Source organism: Euprymna scolopes, chromosome 45 (assembly GCF_053919585.1).
Source record: "Euprymna scolopes isolate OS-2025 chromosome 45, ASM5391958v1, whole genome shotgun sequence".
In the NCBI taxonomy this organism is placed as follows: domain Eukaryota; kingdom Metazoa; phylum Mollusca; class Cephalopoda; order Sepiida; family Sepiolidae; genus Euprymna; species Euprymna scolopes.
Window position 1 is genome coordinate 42,160,771 of NC_136526.1, and position 20,879 is coordinate 42,181,649.

At 36.0% G+C, this 20,879-nt stretch overlaps 1 protein-coding gene across 2 annotated transcripts; it reads left to right on the forward strand.

Moving 5' to 3' along the window:
* Nucleotides 1-1,072: 1,072 nt before the first annotated feature.
* Nucleotides 1,073-20,262, forward strand: LOC145269500 (beta-1,3-galactosyltransferase 6-like). 2 transcript variants are annotated; one of them, XM_080125236.1, is made up of 2 exons: nucleotides 1,073-1,209; nucleotides 18,227-20,262. In XM_080125236.1, the coding sequence occupies exon 2, from the start codon at nucleotides 18,250-18,252 to the stop codon at nucleotides 19,273-19,275; it is 1,026 nt and encodes a 341-aa protein (XP_079981362.1). In that variant the 5' UTR covers nucleotides 1,073-1,209; nucleotides 18,227-18,249; the 3' UTR covers nucleotides 19,276-20,262. The 2 variants fall into 2 exon arrangements, with proteins under 2 accessions (XP_079981362.1, XP_079981361.1); XM_080125235.1 differs by lacking the exon at nucleotides 1,073-1,209 and adding an exon at nucleotides 1,241-1,432.
* The last annotated feature ends 617 nt before the right edge of the window (nucleotides 20,263-20,879 follow it).

Consider the following 20,879-nt stretch of genomic DNA (forward strand, 5'->3'; position numbering starts at 1 on the left):
CTCCATAGGCAAAAGAATCCATAAATACAAAAGCCATACCTTTCAAACTCCAAATTTATTTAAATGTAATAGCAATGAAATTGGTTCTGGTATTGTCCATTTGCAAAACAATGGCCAGTTTTGCCTCCATACGCATGGAACTGGTAGTACGAATTCCTAATGTCGGAATGTTAGTTCATTGTTTCCCCGAAAAGATCCATGAAATTCATGGTGCATTTGGTGGGATTGTTGGCATAATGCGAATCTCTTCGGACTCTAGTTGAATTGAGATAAGATCCAATATTTGTTAAATATAACCATGGAGAAATGCTCATGAATGTCATCCTGTAATTAGGATAATTTCAGCAATATAAAATTGTCTCTGCTTGTAGAGATGTGATCTTTTGTTCACCAACAATTTGGTGAAACAACATGAAGATATTAATGTAGCTCACTGCTCGTGTGGGAGCTGCTGGGTTTCGAGTCCTTCCCTTTTGCCGAGTTCTACGTGGACTGAAAATGAAAGCATGATACAAAAAAGGCGCCAAGCAAATCACCTGACTTATTCAAAATTAACCAATGACGGCCGGACACTAAACTGCGTGGACAGAAAAAGAATAAAAAGAGATGGCGAATGTAAATGGGATTTCTCACAACTCGAAGATGCTGTCCTTGTTCAAAATGGTGTATTGCAAAGCCAGGGACCGCATTATAAACTCATTGGCAGTCTGTGGGTGGGGATAAAAAACAACAAATAAAAAAACCGTTAGCATGACCCTCCTAAATTTTTTCCAATTTGTTTCAAACTAAAAACAAGAAGGTCAATCTCTAAATGAGAGTGGAATCTGAGTAGAAGGAAAAAAAAAAAAAAGAAACAAGGATGATGTTTGGGAGTGGATAGTGTACTTTCAATGTAAATACAGATTTAGGGAGGTCGTGGGCAAAAAATAAGCGTAGGAAGTTCCGCGTCTTGGAGGAACTTTATTGTGAAAAATTTCAAACGGGGGGGGGGCAGGATTCGTTCATTTGAACTAAGAGGCTGACTTGTCCAAAAGGTTGAGGCTCGACAAAACTAGGAACCGCGTGTGCCATGCGCAGACAGAGACACGTACTGTGCACGTACAAACTTTTAATTCGTCAGCGGGAAAGCCAGGCTTAAAACACACACACACACACACACACACAAACAAAAAGTTGCTGCTGTTAATTTGACGAAATAGAGTAAGGGAGGTAAATGCGTTTTTACTTTATGTTGGAAGAAATCAATTTCCTTCTTGAATCGTCGTCTTGTTGACATGAGAGAAATGTCGTTGCTTTCGCTTTGTTTCTCTAATAAGATTATCCGTAGATAATATGAATAACGTTAGTATTTTCTGCTCCTGATCCACGTCGGCGCTACCAAGTCTTCCTGGTCAACCGGGGAAAGGTCCGAGCAGCATCCACTGGTTTAAAAGTAAATCCCGGCTTATTATTTTTTGTTATGTCTTAAGAATTATTGTTGCCTTTATTTTTACTTTTGGTACTCATGCAGAGAAGGTGCCATGCTTAGATAATAACATTATTATTTAGAAACCCATTCTTAACATGGGGAGGGTTCTGTATTTTCACCTAACAATTTAATAAAAAAGATACCGTAAAACTTAAAAATACTATAAAAAAAAAAAAAAAATAGCACAATACCATCTCTGCATAAGCACTTAACTTATTATTTTATTTTATTTTTATTTTTTGTCAATTTTTACGACGTGTCCCAGCAGATTATAACAAGGCCACCCACACCCACCGCCACGCGTAGCCTCGATCATAAACACCCCAACCTCCTCATGTTAAGAACGGCTTTCGGAATAAACACCCCCCACCTCGAAAGCCGTTCTTAACATGAGGAGGTTGAGGGTGTGTTTATTCCGAAAGCTGTTCTTAACATGGAGAGGTTGGGGTGTTTATAATATACTGGGGCACGTCGTAAAAATTGACTTTTTGTTTTTTTAACTGCAAAAAATATAATTGCCAATTTTAATAATTTAGCCAATAAATTTCGCCCTTTATTCAATTTTAATATTATTAACTCGCTCTATCTACTCAGCGTTGCCCGGGTGTAGGCATGTTTTCGAGAGGAGGGATTTAGATAAAAAAATAAATAAATAAAATAATTGAAAATATAGGCATGTTTATAATTTATTTCCTCTATTTTGTTATCAATTTCGATGCTTATAAACATTTTGTACCGCGTTATTTTTATTTATTTATTTTAATAGTATTTAAGTTTTACGATATCTTTTTTTATTAAATTGTTTAGTGAAAGTACAGAATAGTTACAAAATACCCTGGCCCTACGGGGACATAGTTGACGGTACACCGACACCGCCTGTAAGAATGTCATTTGATTCGCTATATTGAAAATGACGTAATTATTATAAAAGAATTTTTAAAAAAAATTGAATCATTGTTTAATTATAGAAAATATGGCCAATGTCAAGTTTCTTTTCAACTCCTCAAAACACTTTAAAATGACGACTTTTATAGGTTTTCGGTTGTGCTGAAAACGAATATCACATTTAAATTTGGAGCAGATAAGTAGTTTTCATGATATGAAGAAATTGGTGCTAATGCACTTACTGATCCGGCGGATCCGCGCTATTTTTTAAATCGTATTTCCAAGTTTAATTAAAGTTTTATGATATGTCTTTTTATTCAATTGTAAGGTTAAAGTACAGAATAGGTACAAAACACCTTCCCCTCCCCATGTTAAGAATGGCTTTTTAAATAATAACGTTATTATTTCAGCACGGATCAATAAGTGCATGAATACCAAGAAATTACTTTTTCAAAAAGTGGGGATCACTTTCCTATATAAATTTAACGTAAAATGAGCACCTACTTTCTGGCCACCTAGTAATTTCTTCATATCATAAACAAATTTAACTGTGATATTCGTTTTCAGCACCCCCGAAAACCAGCACTTTTTTTTCATCTCATAATTTAGGATGCTAATTATGCTGTCAGTAAGTTTACAAAAACATACTTTTGTTTTTTGTTCTTTTTTTCATTATAGAAATTGTGCGGCCGTGGCTGCCACAACACCACCCGCCTCTCAAAGTAAACAGAATTTTTGTGGAATATTAGACGATTCTTCTGCTTCAATGGTTAATGTCGGCACATTACTTACGGCAAAACGGTTATTAAACTACAGAAGCACTTGCTAAAAACTATACAAGTTCTATAATTGAATACTCATCTCAAAAAAAAAAAAAGCGAACGAAAAACAAAAGTATATTTTTGTAAACTGCTCGTGTAAGCTTACTGACAGCATTATTAGCGTCTTATGAAAAATGAACGAATCTCTTAGTAAAAAAACAGCGCTGGTTTTCGGGGGGGGGGGGTGCTGCAACGAATATCAGAGTTAAATTTGTTTTATAATATGAAGAAATTACTAGGTGATTAGAAAGTGGGTGCCTATTTTACATTAAATTTATATAGGAAAGTGATCCCCACTTTTTTGAAAAAGTAATTTCTTCATATCATGAAAACTACTTATCTGCCCAAAATTTAAATGTGATATTCGTTGTCAACTCTACCGAAAACCTATAAAAGTCGTCATTTTAAAGTTTTTTTTGAGTTGGAAAGAAACTTGACATTGACCGAAAATATAATTTGTAAATAGGGTTGTACCGATTAATCGGTAATCGGCAAATTTACCCGATTATTTACTTTTCTCTTTCCATCACTGCAAAGTAACCCATCAGATAGCTTTGACACATTGACATAGTAACTGTTAATTTAACTTAACATTTGTTAAAGTGTTTGGCCACTATTATGGCTTTTTGTGTTTATTAAATAAAATTACGAAATACAATTTCTAATTCTTAAGTGAATATAATTAAACAATTAGAAAAAGTAATTACAAACCAACTACAAAGTACAAATTGTAATTCTTTAAGTGATTAACTATAAGCTTACGTTCTGCACCTGCTGCTGCTCTACTTCCTCTTCTATTCTTGCTGCCTGCCTCCTCTGTTCTCATAATCTCCTCAGCATTTAAAGTTGAATACTTTTAAATTGTAATGTAGAAACGTTAGACTTTCTCTATTCTCATGACGTAGCCTGTTCCTCATAGGTCCATACACATTACTAAAGAGCCTCTTACCCTCCAGGATGAAGGTAGTGCACTTAAATATTTTGAAGCCAGTTTACTCAGTTTCCTGTGTCTACTTCCACCACTGAAATGGATCATCATCTCTTGCAAGTAGTTGTAAAGTTAGGTAATAGTTAAGTTCTTTCGTGCATTTAACCATAGGGGATTTATTCCTTTTGAGTTTAGATTGTGGTTCTTGTATTTCTGTTGTAGTTGCAGTTTCCAGGTTTAACTCGGCTTCTACCTGCTCTAAGTTTTGATATGTTACTGTAGGCTTATTCAAAACTAATTCACCAAACAGGCTTGAAAGAGATGCAGTTTTACTTTCACTTTGATCTTCTTGACCGGCAACAGAGCTTGAAGAAGTGTATCCTGCTGGTTCTGCTTCATTATCATCATTAGGGCTGTGACAACAGCATATTCTTTTCATTCTTTTGATTTTCAAGTATATATCCAACACAGTAAGACACAGTTAATCAACCGAGAACCACTTCAGTCTATATAAAAACATAAAATATTAACGGATATATACTCAAGAGTCAAAACAATAAAAAGAATATTCTGTTGTCACAACCCTAATCATCAGAAAAAAGTAGATGTAGAATCCAATTCTTAGTGCTTTCCATGTCATTCTTTTGAAATTTAAATCTTGGATCTAGGAAAATAAACAGCTTTTATCATTTAGATGGGATGAAAATCTTGTTTCCATTGATTCACTCAACGGTGGTAAAGATTTCTTTTGAAAGAAATAACCTCAAAGCTAATATTGTAGGTATTATTGATATGGTTCTGTGACTTCTTTGGTGATTTCTTCAAACGTACTCTGTAAGAACATTTTTTTTTACTCAGCAATAAAGTCTCCTGTGTCTTCTTCCAACACTAAAAGGACTATCACTTCTTGTGAGTAGTTGTAAAGTTACGTAATGTTCAAGTTCTTTTGTGCACTTAACCATAAGGGATTTACTCCTTTTGAGTTTAGATTGTGATTCTTGTATTTCTGTTGTAGTCTCCAGGTTTAATTCGGCTTCTACTTGCTCTAAGCTTTGATCTGTTACTGTAGGCATATTTGAAGCTAATTCATCAAACAGGTTTGAAAGAGATACAGTTTTACTTTCACTTGGATCTTGACCATCAACAGAGTTTGAAGAAGGGTAAACTGCCAATTCTGCTTAATTATTATCAGTAGAAAGTAGATGTATCCAATTCTTAGTGCTTTCCATGTCATTCTTTCGAAATTTAAATTTAAATCTTGGATCTAGGAATGTAGACACACGAGGTTTTATCATTTAGATAGGCTGAAAATCTTGTTTCCATTGATTCATTGAATTGTTCAACAGTGGTAAAGATTTCACTTAAGTCAGAAATATCAGAATTAGATTGAACAGCTTTTGAAAGAAATAACTTCAAAGCTAAAATTATAGGTACTATCACTGATATGGTTGAAGTTCCACGACTTTGTTCTTTGGTAATTTCTTCAAATGGATTCAGTAACTTGACAATGTTTTGAACAAGTTCCCAATGGTAAGTTGTTAAGGTAGGAATTTTATAGCGTCCCAAATTCTCGTATGAAAAAAAAAAGAAAACAAATGAATGAATCTCTTATTAGAAAATTCTGGTTTTTGTGAATCCTTCTACTTTATATATATGTCATGAAAAAAAGTTGTTTCTGATTAATGTTTACCAGTTAAAAATATATTCTGTTATTCTGAACAAGGCCGTGTAATGAATGAATGTGTGAATGTAGGATTGATATGAAATTCTTAAAGATGAATTAAAATGACCGAAAAATGGGCTGAAATGACTTAAATAAAGCTAAGAACATCATCTATTAACAACAGACCTTTGATCTTAACCAAAAAGGCCAAGCACAAAAGTTTTACAGACAGACCGACCGACAGACGGATGGACCGACCGACGGAGTGACTTATAGAGCCGCTTGCACGCAACTAAAAACAGCCAAGTGATAAACATTAATCAGAAGGGACTTTTTTCTGTGTATTCAACGTAAAGCAGAACAGTCCGCGCAAACCAGAAATAAATAATTTGTAAACAATCACAACGTTAACTTGAACAAAGTCAATACAAAAATAAAATAAAAATGTTAAAATAAAAAAAAACAATTGTACTTGCGTAGAGAACTTTTTGAAACCCATTCTTAACATGTGGAGGAGAGGGTGTTTTTCTAACTAATCTGTACTTTCACCTAACAATTGATTAAACAATACAAAACAAGTGATTTGTGCCACAAGTATTGAAGAAGGACAACTGAAGATTTTTTTCTTTATATGTGTTTGACTGGCGAAGGGGTTGAGGAAACCACCTCAAATGGACGAATGTGAACAGTTCAAAGCGAAGAATTCAACAGAATCGCAAAAGAAATACCAATTATATAAAGAACTCTATTGCTGATAACATGCAGCTCCCTCTCGTATTAAAATTAAATTGATGTTGCACATGTACGTTTACTTAATTACATCACCATGATAAACAAAGTGAAAAACACTACATAAAATTATTACATTTTCTTTAGGATGCTATTTAAGAAGTACATGGTGTGAAGAGTCGGCATTTGGATATAGAATTCTACAATATATATTGATTAGGCATGCAAAATTCTAGATCTTCTAATAGTTTTTGTGATTTTGAAATTAGTATATGTTTATGACACATGGTACTTTATTTCGCCACCAAAATTGAACATATCAGAATTTTGATCGACTTATATTGAAGTAAATTGCACCCAGAATTGTTTAAAAAAAAATAGCCATAATAATCATTATGTATAGAATTATATTGAATGTTCATATTTACTGTCATTTTGATACAATGTTCACTTTTCACGCATCAAAAATGAAGGTTGAAGTTGAATTAGAAATAATTGTACTTCCTACTGTCTTCTTATATTAGGAAAGCATCCTTTGTGACATTTTTACTGGTTACTTTTTTGTCAGTTGGTTTCAAAGTTTGCATGTTGTAATTTACACGTGTTCGTGCTTCTTCATCCTTAGCAGGGTAGTGTATCCTGCTGATCATCAGTGAAAAGTAGATGTAGAATCCAATTCTAAATGTTTTCCATGCCAATCTTTTAAAATTAATATTGGAATCATGGATCTCGGAAAGTACATAAATTTTTAGATAGGATGAAAATCTTGTTTCGGTTGATAACCTGAATTGTTCAACAATGGTAAGAAGGATTCCACTAAAGTCAGAAATACTAGATTTAGATTGGACAGCTTTTGACAAAAATTACATCACAGCTAAATTTGTTCGTATTATTATTAATATGGTTGATGTTCTGTAATGTACTTCTTTGGCAATATTTTCAAATGGATTCAATAACTGGATATTTTTCAAACAAGTCCCCATTCGTAAGTTGTTAAGGTTGGAATCTTATCAACAGCATACATTACAAGAGCTTTTCGTTGTTCATAATTTATTTTCAGCATATATGTTGAATTCCACCATGTGATCACATCTTGAATGATTTTGTTTTTCCAAATTAAGCTACTTATGGCCTTTTAGTCAAGATCAAAGTGTATTTTTTTACACATGCACACACACACACACACACACACACACACACACACACACACACACACACACACACACAAAATTAAAAAAAAAAAAATGCATACACAAACACACAGACAACTGTTAATAAATTGTAAATATGGTTTTGATTCTTAAACGCTGGGGATTTATTAGTTAGATTAAGATCCATAGAGTGAACGAGGTATTTTGGTAAATGTTGCCAGTCAAGAGTAAGACTCCAAAGTCTACATTTATTACTTTTAATCACTTTAGTCACAAAGACCCTGAACCCTTTCCCTCCCCAATTTCTTGTAGGGCCTTGTGCCTAATTTTGTTGTTTAAGAATCTTTTGTTTTTTACTTAATTGTATTTTCAAAATTTTTAAAAGCAATAAAATATATAAACAAGATCAAAGTGTAGTATCTGTTCCGGCAGATACTGCAAGCAAAGACCACATATAAGACCTTGGTCAATGTAGGGGCAATCCTTCATACCAATTGTCACTATCCAGCTCCCCTGCTCCCCGGGGAGTTGGTCCCCATTTCCCCTTCACTCCTCACTTTACAAATCGGCCTTGTGCCTAATTTGCTCAGTGGGGGAGCAAATAAATACCTCAAAGTGTAGTATCTGTTCTTCAGATGCTGCACTCAATTTCCTTCACGACTGAGACAATTTTTTATTTTTGTACCTTTTTTCCACGTTAAAAAACGACCCTGGTGTCTAACTCTGTCCCGTGGGGAGGCACTGTAAATAGGTACTTCTATATTTCACTGAATTTACTGATTGCTAATAGAAAGCGATGTATTTCTGTTAGATGTAATGCTTGTCTTCACAGCCTTAGTTGCGATGTATGATAGTTATTCTAAATCGCATTCTCTGACATTAGCAACCATATTTGTGCTGAATCCTGCAAGACTAAGAAAATTTTATTGAGTATTTTATAACTCATCCAGAACATTGTGCAATTCTTTACTTATTCTTTCATCCTGTGTGTGCACCAAGGAATGGAATAACTCTAAGTACAGCTCTGCACTGTTCAAAATCATTTGAGAACCAATGACGTGTTAAACTCAGAAAAGGAGCGTTATCTGTTGTAGCTGTCCAAATGTCTGTAGTTCATAGATTTCAGCAAGAAACAGTTGAATTTTTGTTTTACTTTTGTAAATATATCAAATTATTTTGCAGTGAAGTATGTTTTTTATAGAATGCTGTAATTTGAACAGTTTTGCAACAAGCCTATTAAATCCAATCTCAGATGTTACAGAATATGGTTGAATATCAACAGCAATCATGTTTCTTGTGATCTGTGATCATTAATATCCCAAATTTTCATTTGGGCAATTTTGATTCTATAATAGTTTGGTGTTTCACTGGAGGCTTGTAGTTGCTGCCACTTGTTCCCTGAATATTCATTGTGCTTCCTTTTCTTATTTGCGACTTTTGCTTCTTTTTAATGGACATTTCTAAGATGGTTTAACATATTAGTCATTGTAAAAGTTTTCGCTGATTTGACACCTTTTGATGTAATGGTTGTTTATTTATCATAAAAATTATAATACATTTTGTTGAACATACAATTCCTACTAGGCAGGTATTATATAACAAAAAAATGCTACAATTTAATGATTAGGCATGAAGCCCGAAGGGAATGGGGGGCGGTCGGGGGGTCGTCCACTGGTTTATTCCCTAAGACTAGTTGCAATTACCACAATACCGCATTCACGCTATGAACCTAAGCTATTTAAAATCTAACCAGATGAAATGAAAATGACATATTTACATATATATGTTAATGTATATATATATATATATATATATTAGGGATTTTTTTTTTTTGAAATACAAAAATTGTGTGATGTGTATGATATATGAAGTTGTGATGTGTATGATATATAAGAATGGTTCTCCCTGGATCGCCACCTTGTCGTGGTGGAGAACCTTGTGTGTTCCGATGAACCTGAGAGCGATGCCGTCCGGAGCCTAGGCTCCTGGTAGGGCCACCCATGGCGGTAAGGTTGAAGGGGAGGTTCCAGACAAAGAGTGATCCAAAAGACCTCAACGGCTGATGCGGCGGATGATGACAATAATGACACAACGGCACTGAAGGCGGATGAAGGCTGCAACAGAAGAGAGTCTCCAGTCATCGTGGTTCTCCATGCCATTGGTATCAGGCCCTCCTCTGCCAAGGGGTCGTGTGGTGGCTGCAGGCGCATCAGTCTCCCCACGTTAAAAGACATCACGCGCAGGCGTTCTCCCGAAAGGGAACACATCCTACTCTACATCATGGATGGAAAAGTCTTGTGACAGTCTTAGTCATTAAGCTCCCGGACTGAGGCAGAGAGAGCTCTCCCTTAATTCCCGGATAGAAAAAGTCCTGTGGCGACCAGGAAGTGGTGACGGGAGCAGGACAGTGTAGTCTGGCAGCTCCTAGCTGCAACCTGGCACATAGGCGGTGGGTGCCAGATTCAGTCGCTAACCTCACGGACCGAGGCAGAAAGAGTTTTTCGGCAGCTGCATCCATGACTGAGCAGCCCTGTTTAGGATCCACTCTGCTCACCCCAGTAGGGGAGGGGGGTTAGAAAAGGTACCCCTAAAAATAGCCTGCCTCAAAAATACCCGTCTGGACTACCGCATCCAGAGGGATCACCACCACGCGGTCGGAAAAAGAAAGAAAATTTATGCCTATATTTTGGAACCTGGAATGTGAGGACCCTCATGGACAACAAAACAAGTGATCGACCCGAAAGAAGAACTGCCATTATCTCAAGAGAGCTAAGGAGGTTCCAGATTGACATAGCTGCGCTCTCTGAAACCCGACTGGCTGACGACGGGCAGCTGAGGGAGGAGAAAGGCGGGTACACCTTCTTTTGGAAAGGAAGGCCTGCAGAAGAGCCGCGTATCCATGGCGTGGGCTTTGCTATAAAGAACAGCCTCATCCGCCACCTCAATGAGCCCCCTGTTGGCATCAACGAACGGCTAATGACCATGCGCCTGATGCTTGCGGGCAACCAAATGGCCACTGTGATTAGCGCGTATGCTCCAACACTTGATGCACATGATGAAATAAAGGAGACCTTTTATGCTGACCTTGACACCATTTTATCCGGGGCCCCCAAGGGGGACAAGATTATCCTACTTGGGGATTTCAATGCTAGAGTGGGACGAGACCATCAGCACTGGAGAGGAACGCTTGGAAGAGAAGGAGTTGGGAACATTAACTCAAATGGTACACTCCTACTGACAAAGTGCTCAGAACATAACCTGATCATCACGAACACACTTTTTCGACAAAAAAACGCATTCAAAACATCATGGATGCACCCTCGAAGTAAAATCAGACACCTCATTGACTATGTCATTGTCCGTGCCAAAGACCGCTGTGATGTGCTGAACACCAGGGCAATGACCAGTACAGACAATTGTTGGACCGACCACCGTCTTATTCGCTCCATCATGTCTATCCATTTAATGCGGAAGCAAAGGATGCAAAAAAGACAGAGCCGACCAAAGCTCAACATCGAGCAGCTGGGCGATATCACCTACCAACAACACCTCCAGGCGGCTCTTAGTGCGGACCTGCCTAAGCAGTATCCGCATGACGCTGAAGAGCACTGGGACAAGCTGTCTTCTGCCATCATGGACTCCAGTATAAGCATCCTAGGGCAGAAAAAGCGGAAACATCAGGATTGGTACGATGAAAACGATACCGAAATCCAACAGCTTATAGACACCAAGAGGCAAACTTTTATCACCTGGCAGAATAACATCAATTGCAAGGTTAAAAGAGCTGCCCATGCCAAGGCTAAAGCGGCTGTTCAATCGACAGTCAGGAAGCTGAAGAACATCTGGTGGATGAAGAAGGCTCAGGAGATCCAGCAGTTTGCTGACTCTGGGGACACCAGAAGATTCTTTGAAGCCACAAAAGTGGTATACGGCCCCAGCTACCGTTCTCTGACCCCCCTTCGGTCTAAGGATGGGCTCACGCTGCTGAAAGGAAAGAGAGAAATAACAAATAGATGGAAAGAGCATTACAAGGATCTTCTGAACAGGGACACCACTCCAGAGATGGAGGCCCTTGAAAAACTCCCCCAACAGCCCATAATTGAGAGCATGGGAGAACCACCCAGTCTGGAAGAGGTGCGGGATGCAATTAGGAAGATGAAAAACAATAAGGCGGCTGGTTCTGACGGCATCCCAGCAGAAATCCTGAAGAAAGGCGGGCCTGATCTTCTCAGACACATCCATGCCCTGCTGCTCAAAATATGGGAACAAGAGAAAATCCCTGCACAACTTAGAGATGCCCTAGTTGTCTCCATCTTTAAGAAGGGAGACAAGGCAAACTGTGGGAACTACCAGGGCATTTCTCTCCTCTCTACCACAGGGAAAGCCCTAGCTCGGGTTTTGGCCAACAGGCTTACACCCCTTGCAGAAACCATCCTTCCCGAGTCCCAAAGTGGCTTTCGACCAAATAGAGGCACGATGGACATGATCTTCACTGCTCGTCAACTCCAAGAAAAGTGCAGGGAGCAAAATTTACCATTATACATGGCTTTTATAGACCTTACTAAAGCCTTTGACTCTGTGAACCGTCAAGCCCTTTGGCTGGTTCTTGCAAGGTTTGGATGCCCAGAGAGGTACATTCGGGTACTGAGACTGCTGCATGACAATATGTCAGCTACAGTCCTCAGTAGTAGTGGAGATGAAACAGAGCCCTTCAGGGTTGACACGGGAGTGAAACAGGGATGTGTCATTGCCCCAACCCTGTTCTCCATCTTCATTACTGCTATCCTCCATCTTACGGACAAACATCTTCCCCATGGAGTTCGGATTATGTACAGAACCGATGGCCGACTTTTTAACATCAACAGATTTAGGGCCAAAGGTCGAACGAACACCATATCCATTATGGAGCTACAGTATGCAGACGATAACGCCCTTGTAGCCCTCTCAGAAGAGGACCTACAGTGTACACTGGTTGCCTTCACGAGGGCGTACAAACAGCTAGGACTAACAATTAATATAAAAAAAACCCAAATCCTCCATCAATCACCACCAAACAGTACTCCAGTCTCACCCCCAAACATCTCCATTGACAACGCTAGACTGGAAAATGTGGACCACTTCCCATACCTAGGCAGCATCCTATCATCAAAAGCCAACATAGATGATGAAATACAACACCGTCTCAGCTGTGCCAGTGGGGCTTTCTCAAGGCTAAGGAAGAGAGTATTTGAGAACCGTGACCTTCTGGCAAAGACCAAAATCATGGTATATAAAGCTGTCTTGCTGCCCACTCTTCTCTATGGATCGGAGACCTGGACCACATACAGGAGGCACGTAAAAACCCTGGAGACGTACCACCAAAGATGCCTCCGAAAAATCCTCAGAATTAGTTGGAAGGACCGACGCACCAACACCAGCGTCCTGAGTGAGGCTGACATTCCCACTATCACCGCTACTGTTGCTCAACGCCAGCTCAGATGGACTGGTCATGTTGTCCGAATGCCGGATCTCCGCCTCCCAAAACAGATTTTCTACTCTCAGCTTGTTGAGGGAAAGCGTGCCCAGGGTGGCCAAAAGATGAGGTATAAGGACAACATCAAAGCAAATCTAAAGCGGTTTCACATGGACCTTAAGACATGGGAGGACGTGGCTGGGAGCAGGTTGGCATGGAGGAGCGCTGTCCACAAAGGTGCTGCGCTTTATAGTAGTGACCTAAATAAAGCTGCTGAGGATAAACACAAGCACAGAAAGGACAGATTATTAACCAGACACACCCAACCCCACCCCACCACCACTACCTTTATCTGCCCAAATTGCACAAGACAAATTGGGTCTAGGATTGGGCTCTATGCTCACCTGAGGACCCACAGAAGCCACAACAGAGGACAGTCTTACTCGGACACGAGTGACCGCCGATGATGATGATGATATAAGAATGATGGGGGGTGGGTGGAATGAAAGCCTTTTGATGTAATGGTTGACATAACTTGCAAGCAGCTGTATTCTTATTCTTGGGATAGCCATCAAAATACTTCCAGCAGAAACTGGTTGCCATAATGGTTGAAGATTGTTTTTAATATTTAGTTAATTTTTTACATATTTAAATTACTTATGTCTGATATCTAATTAGTAATTTATCGCAATAAAATATATCTGCAATGGTAGCAAGAGTCTGAAAATGAAGAAACAAGATGAAGAATGCTTTATTTTCAGTTCACACATCGTTGCAATTTACTGTCCCTCTGCATGAAAACCGATTTCTTTGACGAATTATTTAAAGTAAAAAATGATAATGATAATTCGATAGGACGAGAAAAGAGGGAAGTTTCTCATATGCTTACATCTATTTGCCCCAAATTCAGTGCAGCTGTAAAAGTTTACATGTTAATAGCGCGTCATTTGATAATGTCTCTTCGATAAATTTTCACTGGCAAGCAAAAGAGTGAGTTAGTTTGTCTTCGTTTATAATATAATTAATATTAGTATCATTTATGAGAACAAAATTTGCTGATAAATCGACATTAGAAAATCTATTAATCGGTCAATTATCAAATGCCGATTATTCGGTATTCGATCAATTTGATAATCGGTAGGTGTATCAGAATTTTTGTAGGAATTTTGGACACCTCTAACACGAAACTGCGAATAAAATATAAGAAACTCGTAATTTCTCTTTTAAAAGTGAGTTGTTTATTTTCTTTACTTCCAAAATAAACTATTAAAGTTGTTTTAAAAGTAATAGAAATTTTTTTTTTTTTTAAACAGTAATGAAATTAATTGAATTTTACGAGCTCAATATTTTTCAATTTTTAAACTTTAAATTAGGGCTTGAATTACATTTTTTGAGTAGTTATAAGCTTGGAAAGACAGGGGGTCGAATTAATTCATGCCTCCCATTTTGAAATGTCTATTAAAATGTAAATAATTAATTTACTCACCAAAGTATTATATATCACAAATTGAAGATAAAAGATCAATAAATAATATATTCAAATTTAAAACAAAAAAAGTAGTGTTTTTTAGAAATTTACCTGTAAAGTACGAAGTTTAAAACCTTTTTTTTTAAAAAAACACATTTGTTTTTTTTTTTTGTTTTTTTTAATGAAACCTTGGTCCTTGCTCCTTTAATTGAAAAAAAAAAGAAAATTAGGGCTTGAATTACATTTTTCGAGGAGTTATAAGCTTGGAAAGACGGGTGGAATTATTCAACATTTTTCACAAAATTTCTGACACATCGGTACATCCCTACTTGTAAAAGTGGCTGTCAAAGAACTTACGTAGACTTTTCATTCACAATTTTACTTCAATTCAAAAACAAGTTTCGGGAAAAATCCAATGTTGCTTTATTTCGGAAAAATGATTCATTTAAATTATTAATTTGTTGTCGACCCTTCAAAGTTGCTTTAATTCGAAAAATATTTCGTTTAAATTATTTATTTGTTAAAAAAAAAAAAAAAATTTACTTTATAAAAATCCCATGGCTTTCTAAATACTTTTATTATTTCAGCACGGTGCAATAAGTGCATAAGTACCTCCATTTCAATATTATCAGAGTTACGTATATGCGAGATCTTGTCTGACAGTTTTCAGAAAATGTTTCTTGGAACTGCCTTCAACAATGCAGCCGGAACGAATAAAAGGCATGTTATTATTTAGAAAGGTATTCTTAACATGGGTGACTTTGTTAACTATTCCGTACTTTGATCTAACAATTTGATAAATAATAGGTACTATAAAAATTGAATTTAACTTGAAAATCCCATCTAAAAAAATAGTATGGTCCGAAAACTGCTCAAGTACCCACTTTTTTTGTTTGTTCTATTTCCATAAATAGCCAATCAATAATAAATAAAGAAATAATACGGTTTGTATTTATCAAAATTACGGGCACTTCTACAGAATTGGGACGAGATTTCATAGTTGATAAATCGAGTTTTCAGATAAAAAAAAACAATGGTTTCAACATTTTGTGTGTGTGTGTCAATTCTAGTACGTTACAATAGTAGCTTCCAAATTATGCAGTCGAAATTACCTGAATATTACTGAATTATAAAACAAAACAACTAATCGTGTTAGCAGGTGAAACATTGCCGCCATCTTGGTTAAATCAAAATGGAACATTACCTCCTTTTTGAACTTTCCTGTGTCTTAGCATCGTTTTCATCAAATTTTATTTTATTTTTTAAAAAATAATTTTCTACCTATCGATTTTCGTAATTTTTGGATATAATAATCTTAAAAATACAAGGAGTACTTAGATACCATTGTTTTCATGTGAAATTCAGTATTACAATTTCTGAAATTTCGTCCTGATAGTGTAGAAGCACCAAATTATGTATAAGTGACACACCTACACAAGATCCTGTTTGACAGCTTTATTAATGCAGGTGTTTATTCGTCTAGTTTTTAATGAAACTCTTCCTGGTATGTCGACAAACACTATTCTGGTGTTTATTTTTTTTTAAATTTTACTTTTGTTAGTTTGAAGAGATCAAGGGGCTCCTTCTTGGGGCTAACACTTGATTCTATTATAGTTTAAATTTACATCCGAGGACTCTTTTAAGAATAGACACTGTTCCCTTTATGGCTACTATCTGTATTTCCTTACAGCTTGGTTTCCCAGGGATTGCTTCTAAGTATTTTTGAAGGTTCTTTTTTTTTGTCTAGTTTGGTGATCTTTTAAACCAACACATTCCAGAGTACTTAAGATCGAATCGACAGATCGATTTTGGTATTTTTTTACGACCTGCCCTAGCATAGTTTAAACACCCAAAACCACCCCATGTTAAGAACGGCTTTCGAGGTTGGAGGTAGTTTATTCCGAAAGTCGTTCTTAACATGGGGGGGCTGGGGGTGTTTATAATACACTGGGGCATGTTGTAAAAATTTACCTCGATTTTTTTTTTTTTTTTTTTTTTTTTTTTAAATATGTCGTTTTAAGAAAAAAACAATTACTTAATTGTCATGCCAAAAATTGTAATATGTACAACAAAAAAAAAGAAGAAACGAAAAACCATCAAGTAGAAAGGTATTTATAGTTAAAGGTAATTTTTGTACGCAAAATTGGGTAAAATTGCATTATAGACGTTATAAAGTAGATAGTAAGATACTACACTCAGGGGACATAACTCTTAAACGAATATTTTAAATTACTAATTTGTTGGCTCTAGCTATAGACTTTTTTTTTCTTTTTTTTTTACTAAAAACACAACAGTTGTTCTATGCGATGAATTTTCGTAATTATTGGGTATATTACTATTTTCGGCATGACAATTAAGTACGTAATATTGCTTTTTGCTTAAAACAGTCTATTTATAAGAAATCGATTTGTTGACTATATCTTAACAACTAGCCATTTCAGGTGAAAACATTATGTACTTACATGGCATGTCGAAATTAATATATATTCCAAACATTATGAAAGATGCAGCTTGATCTATTTTTTTTTAACAAAAAAAAAACAAAAACATCCACAATTAGGTTCTGACATCTTGTGTTTTTAAAATGGAAGACCCTTAATTTAAGTCAAGAGAGATAAGTCAGTCTGTCATACTGAACTGGTTGCACAAATCTTAACACCAAAACATTTGATAAAACTCGATAATTCGATAAATTCTATTTTTATTTGTAGTTATTTTTCTACTAAGATCATTTAGTGCTTGTTGAGATAGAAGTGACAGATCGATTAAAAAAAATGTCATCCTAAGCAAAAACAATACTACGTACTTACTTGTCATGTCAAAAATAGTAATATATCCAAACATTATGAAAATTCAGTGAGTAGAACAACTGTTATTGTGTTTTTAATAATAAAAAAGTCTGCACAGGTCGACTGCCATTACAATGTAATCTAAAATGTTTTCTGAGTTGTGTCCCCTGTGTGTGAAATCTTCATTATCTACTCTCAAATATTTACCAAAAATTGCAATTTTCCATGAAAATTACTTTTAATTATAAATAACTTTCTAGTTGATGAGTTTTCCTATTTTTGACGTGACAAGTAAGTAATATTGTTTTTTGTTTAAAATGACATGTTAAAAAAAAAAAATCGATCTGTCGCCTCTCTCTTAACAAACACCAATCATTTTTCTTAATTTTTGGATATATTACTAATTTCGGTATGACCTGTAAGTATGTAATAAATTCCATGTTAACAGTGCTTTTCATACAATAGACTTTTTTATCACTTAACAATGCACGCTGTACCAGCGTTTTCTACTATATCGGACATTACTTTTCACCATCTGAGAGAGGACATGCCAGGCATAATCTTCACCACCATCACGGTACGTAAAAAGAAAAGAAAAAAAAAACAACTTACATTTCTTGATAAAGATTCTGATATGAATCAAAATATCGAATTTAATTTTAATAAATAAATATTTATTTATTTAAATTAAATTTTGAATTTTGCATTCTATGTAATAATGGTTTCACCAGAAACTTGTTGGTTTAGAAAATCACTAATCTACACAAGCACCCCCTTTTTTTTTTTTTTTTTTTTTTTTTTTTTTTTTTTAAATTCATGAAAATATTGACTTTGCTGCACAAAGTGAATTAATTCTTTCTATTTTCTTGCAGGTGTATCACTAACTCTACCATAAATGGTGTCGAAACTGCTGCGCTTTAGCGCAAGGTATGGGACAACAGTCCTTGTCTGTGGGCTCTTTGTGTCGATCAGCCTGATTCTTTGTCTCTCATTATGCTCCATGCAATGCGACACCCCTTTAAGCCGACATCATCTGGCCGAAGCCATTTCTCTCCAGAACCAAATCATTGTAAAGAAGGTTATGGAGCCTGCGCCACAGCAGTCGCCAACTTACTTTCTTGTGATTCTTATTATGTCCGGCCCCAGTAACCACGGCCAACGAGACCTTCTCCGGAAAACTTGGTTAAGCAAAACCTCCAAGGATGTACTGGCTAAATTTGTGATTGGAACCGCCACTCTGGAACCAGAGAAACTCCAAGAACTTGAACGAGAACAGTTAAAACACAAAGACTTACTCCTCCTTCCAATGCTTGCCGACTCATACAAAAACCTGACGGTGAAATTGCTGGAAAGTCTTATATGGATTAATACCAATGTCAATTACAAGTTTCTGATGAAAACTGACCAGGACACCTATGTGCGAGTCGACGAGCTGAAAAAGGCCCTGTTGCAATACGGGTTGCAGAGAATCTATTGGGGTTTTTTTGATGGGCGGGCTCATGTAAAGAAACAAGGAAAATGGCTAGAAAAGAACTTTGTTCTTTGCGACCGCTACCTCCCCTATGCAATGGGGGGTGGCTATGTTCTTTCAGCAGATCTTGTTCGCTACATTGCTCAAAACTGGCAGCTTCTGCAGCGTTTCCACAGCGAGGACGTGTCGATTGGTGTGTGGCTGGCCCCACTGGCGATCAACCGTATCCACGATGTGCGCTTTGACACAGAGTTTGTTTCTCGAGGCTGCAACAATCAGTATCTCGTTACGCATAAGCAGTCGCCGGGCGATATTCGAGATAAGCACAATTATCTGATGATGACAGGGAAACTCTGTCGTAACGAGTTTAAGAAACGTTACTCCTATGTATATAACTGGAGTGTGCCGCCAACAAAGTGTTGTGAAAGAAAGAATGATACAATTCCATAATCAGAAATCAGTTGTATTTTTTTTTTTATATTATATCGTTGTGAGATGATGAGATGGAGCACTGTCTTGGTGAGAAAGCGGATACGTTATTTTTAATTTTATGCTGCCGTAGTATAATGTATGCACACAAGAAAAAAATGCTCCAAACTAAAGTGTGACAGACGGACAGTGCTTAGACATATCCAAAATAAGATTTAATAGTCACACGTCATCCCCCTCACTATCCAGGTTTATTGCCGCTCTTCTCTTTTGACAAGAGATTCAATGCTGTCTAGCCGTCCTTATGCTAAGTCTCCAGTGATTCTGACTGTGATGGATTGACTGTGTCTGTTTGCCACTTTTTATAGTCTTACCTGATGGTTCATTTCTGTGTTTTCTTAGAGCGTCCGGCTTTCTTTTTGCTGTCCAGTCTTGGGTCGCTGCTAGTGCTGATATACCCCCTTGCCTCTTTTGACATGTCTGAACCAGCAAAGATGCTTTCCCCCCTTACAAAGACATCAAGTTTGTGTCTTGAGGCTGCAATAATTAGTCAGTATCTTGTTACACATAAATCTTTGAGTGACATTCGAGGCAAACACAATCATCTGATGATGATGGGGAATTTTTTAAAAATATTTTTATATATATTATATATATATATATATATATAAAAGAGAAAGAAAATTAAAACTGTAAGTTCAAACTTTACAATCAAAATTTATTGCTCGACTGAATACTCAAAAAACAATTGAAAAAATCCTTATTCCGCGGAGTTTCAAAGAATGCTATTCTTGTTATTCTTCTCATCAAAGGACATAAAGAAATCAGCAAATTTGTAGCAATGCTAGAATTTGCTAGTTATGGCAATAAGCGAAACCGCAATTTATTGTAGTTATAAATTGCCAAATAAAAATGTGACAAAAATGTTGGATATGTAAAAAAAAAAAATAAATAAATAAAAAATAATATATATATAATATATATATATATATATATATATATATATATATATATATATATATATATATATATATATATATAAATGAGATAAGCCACAGATTAGAAATCAAGTGAATTTTCCTGACAGATATTACATTGAGATAATACTTTCAGGACGGTCCTAGCCAAAAAGGTAAAGTTCAATATTTAAAAAAGTAGAGCAATATATAAGTTTAATGATTAAAGTTAAATTCTGTAGATTAAAATATATATAAATATATTTAAGTTAAGAATTTATTGTTTGAAACAAGGAATATATGGAGAAAAATTATGTTCATTTCCTTAATCCATGGATTGTCGATAATGGGTCATATCATCATTTTGCTAATTGCATTTCATTTCCTCTGATTATATGAGCCATTATTGAAAATCCATGGATTAAGGAAATGAACATAATTTTTCTCTATATATTCCTTGTTTCAAGCAATAAATTCTTAACTTAAATATATTTATATATATTTTAATCTACAGAATTAAACTTTAATCATTAAACTTATATATAAACTAGAGTATGCTGCTAACAAAGTGTGGTAAAAGAAATGATTATACAATTCTATAGTTAGAACTCAGCTTTATTTTTTTCTTTAAATTATATCGTTGGGAGATGATAAGATGGAACATTATCT

Bases quoted from the DNA above. Each gene is read 5' to 3' on its own strand.
- LOC145269500 (XM_080125236.1), top strand. From the start codon at position 18,250: ATGGTGTCGAAACTGCTGCGCTTTAGCGCAAGGTATGGGACAACAGTC.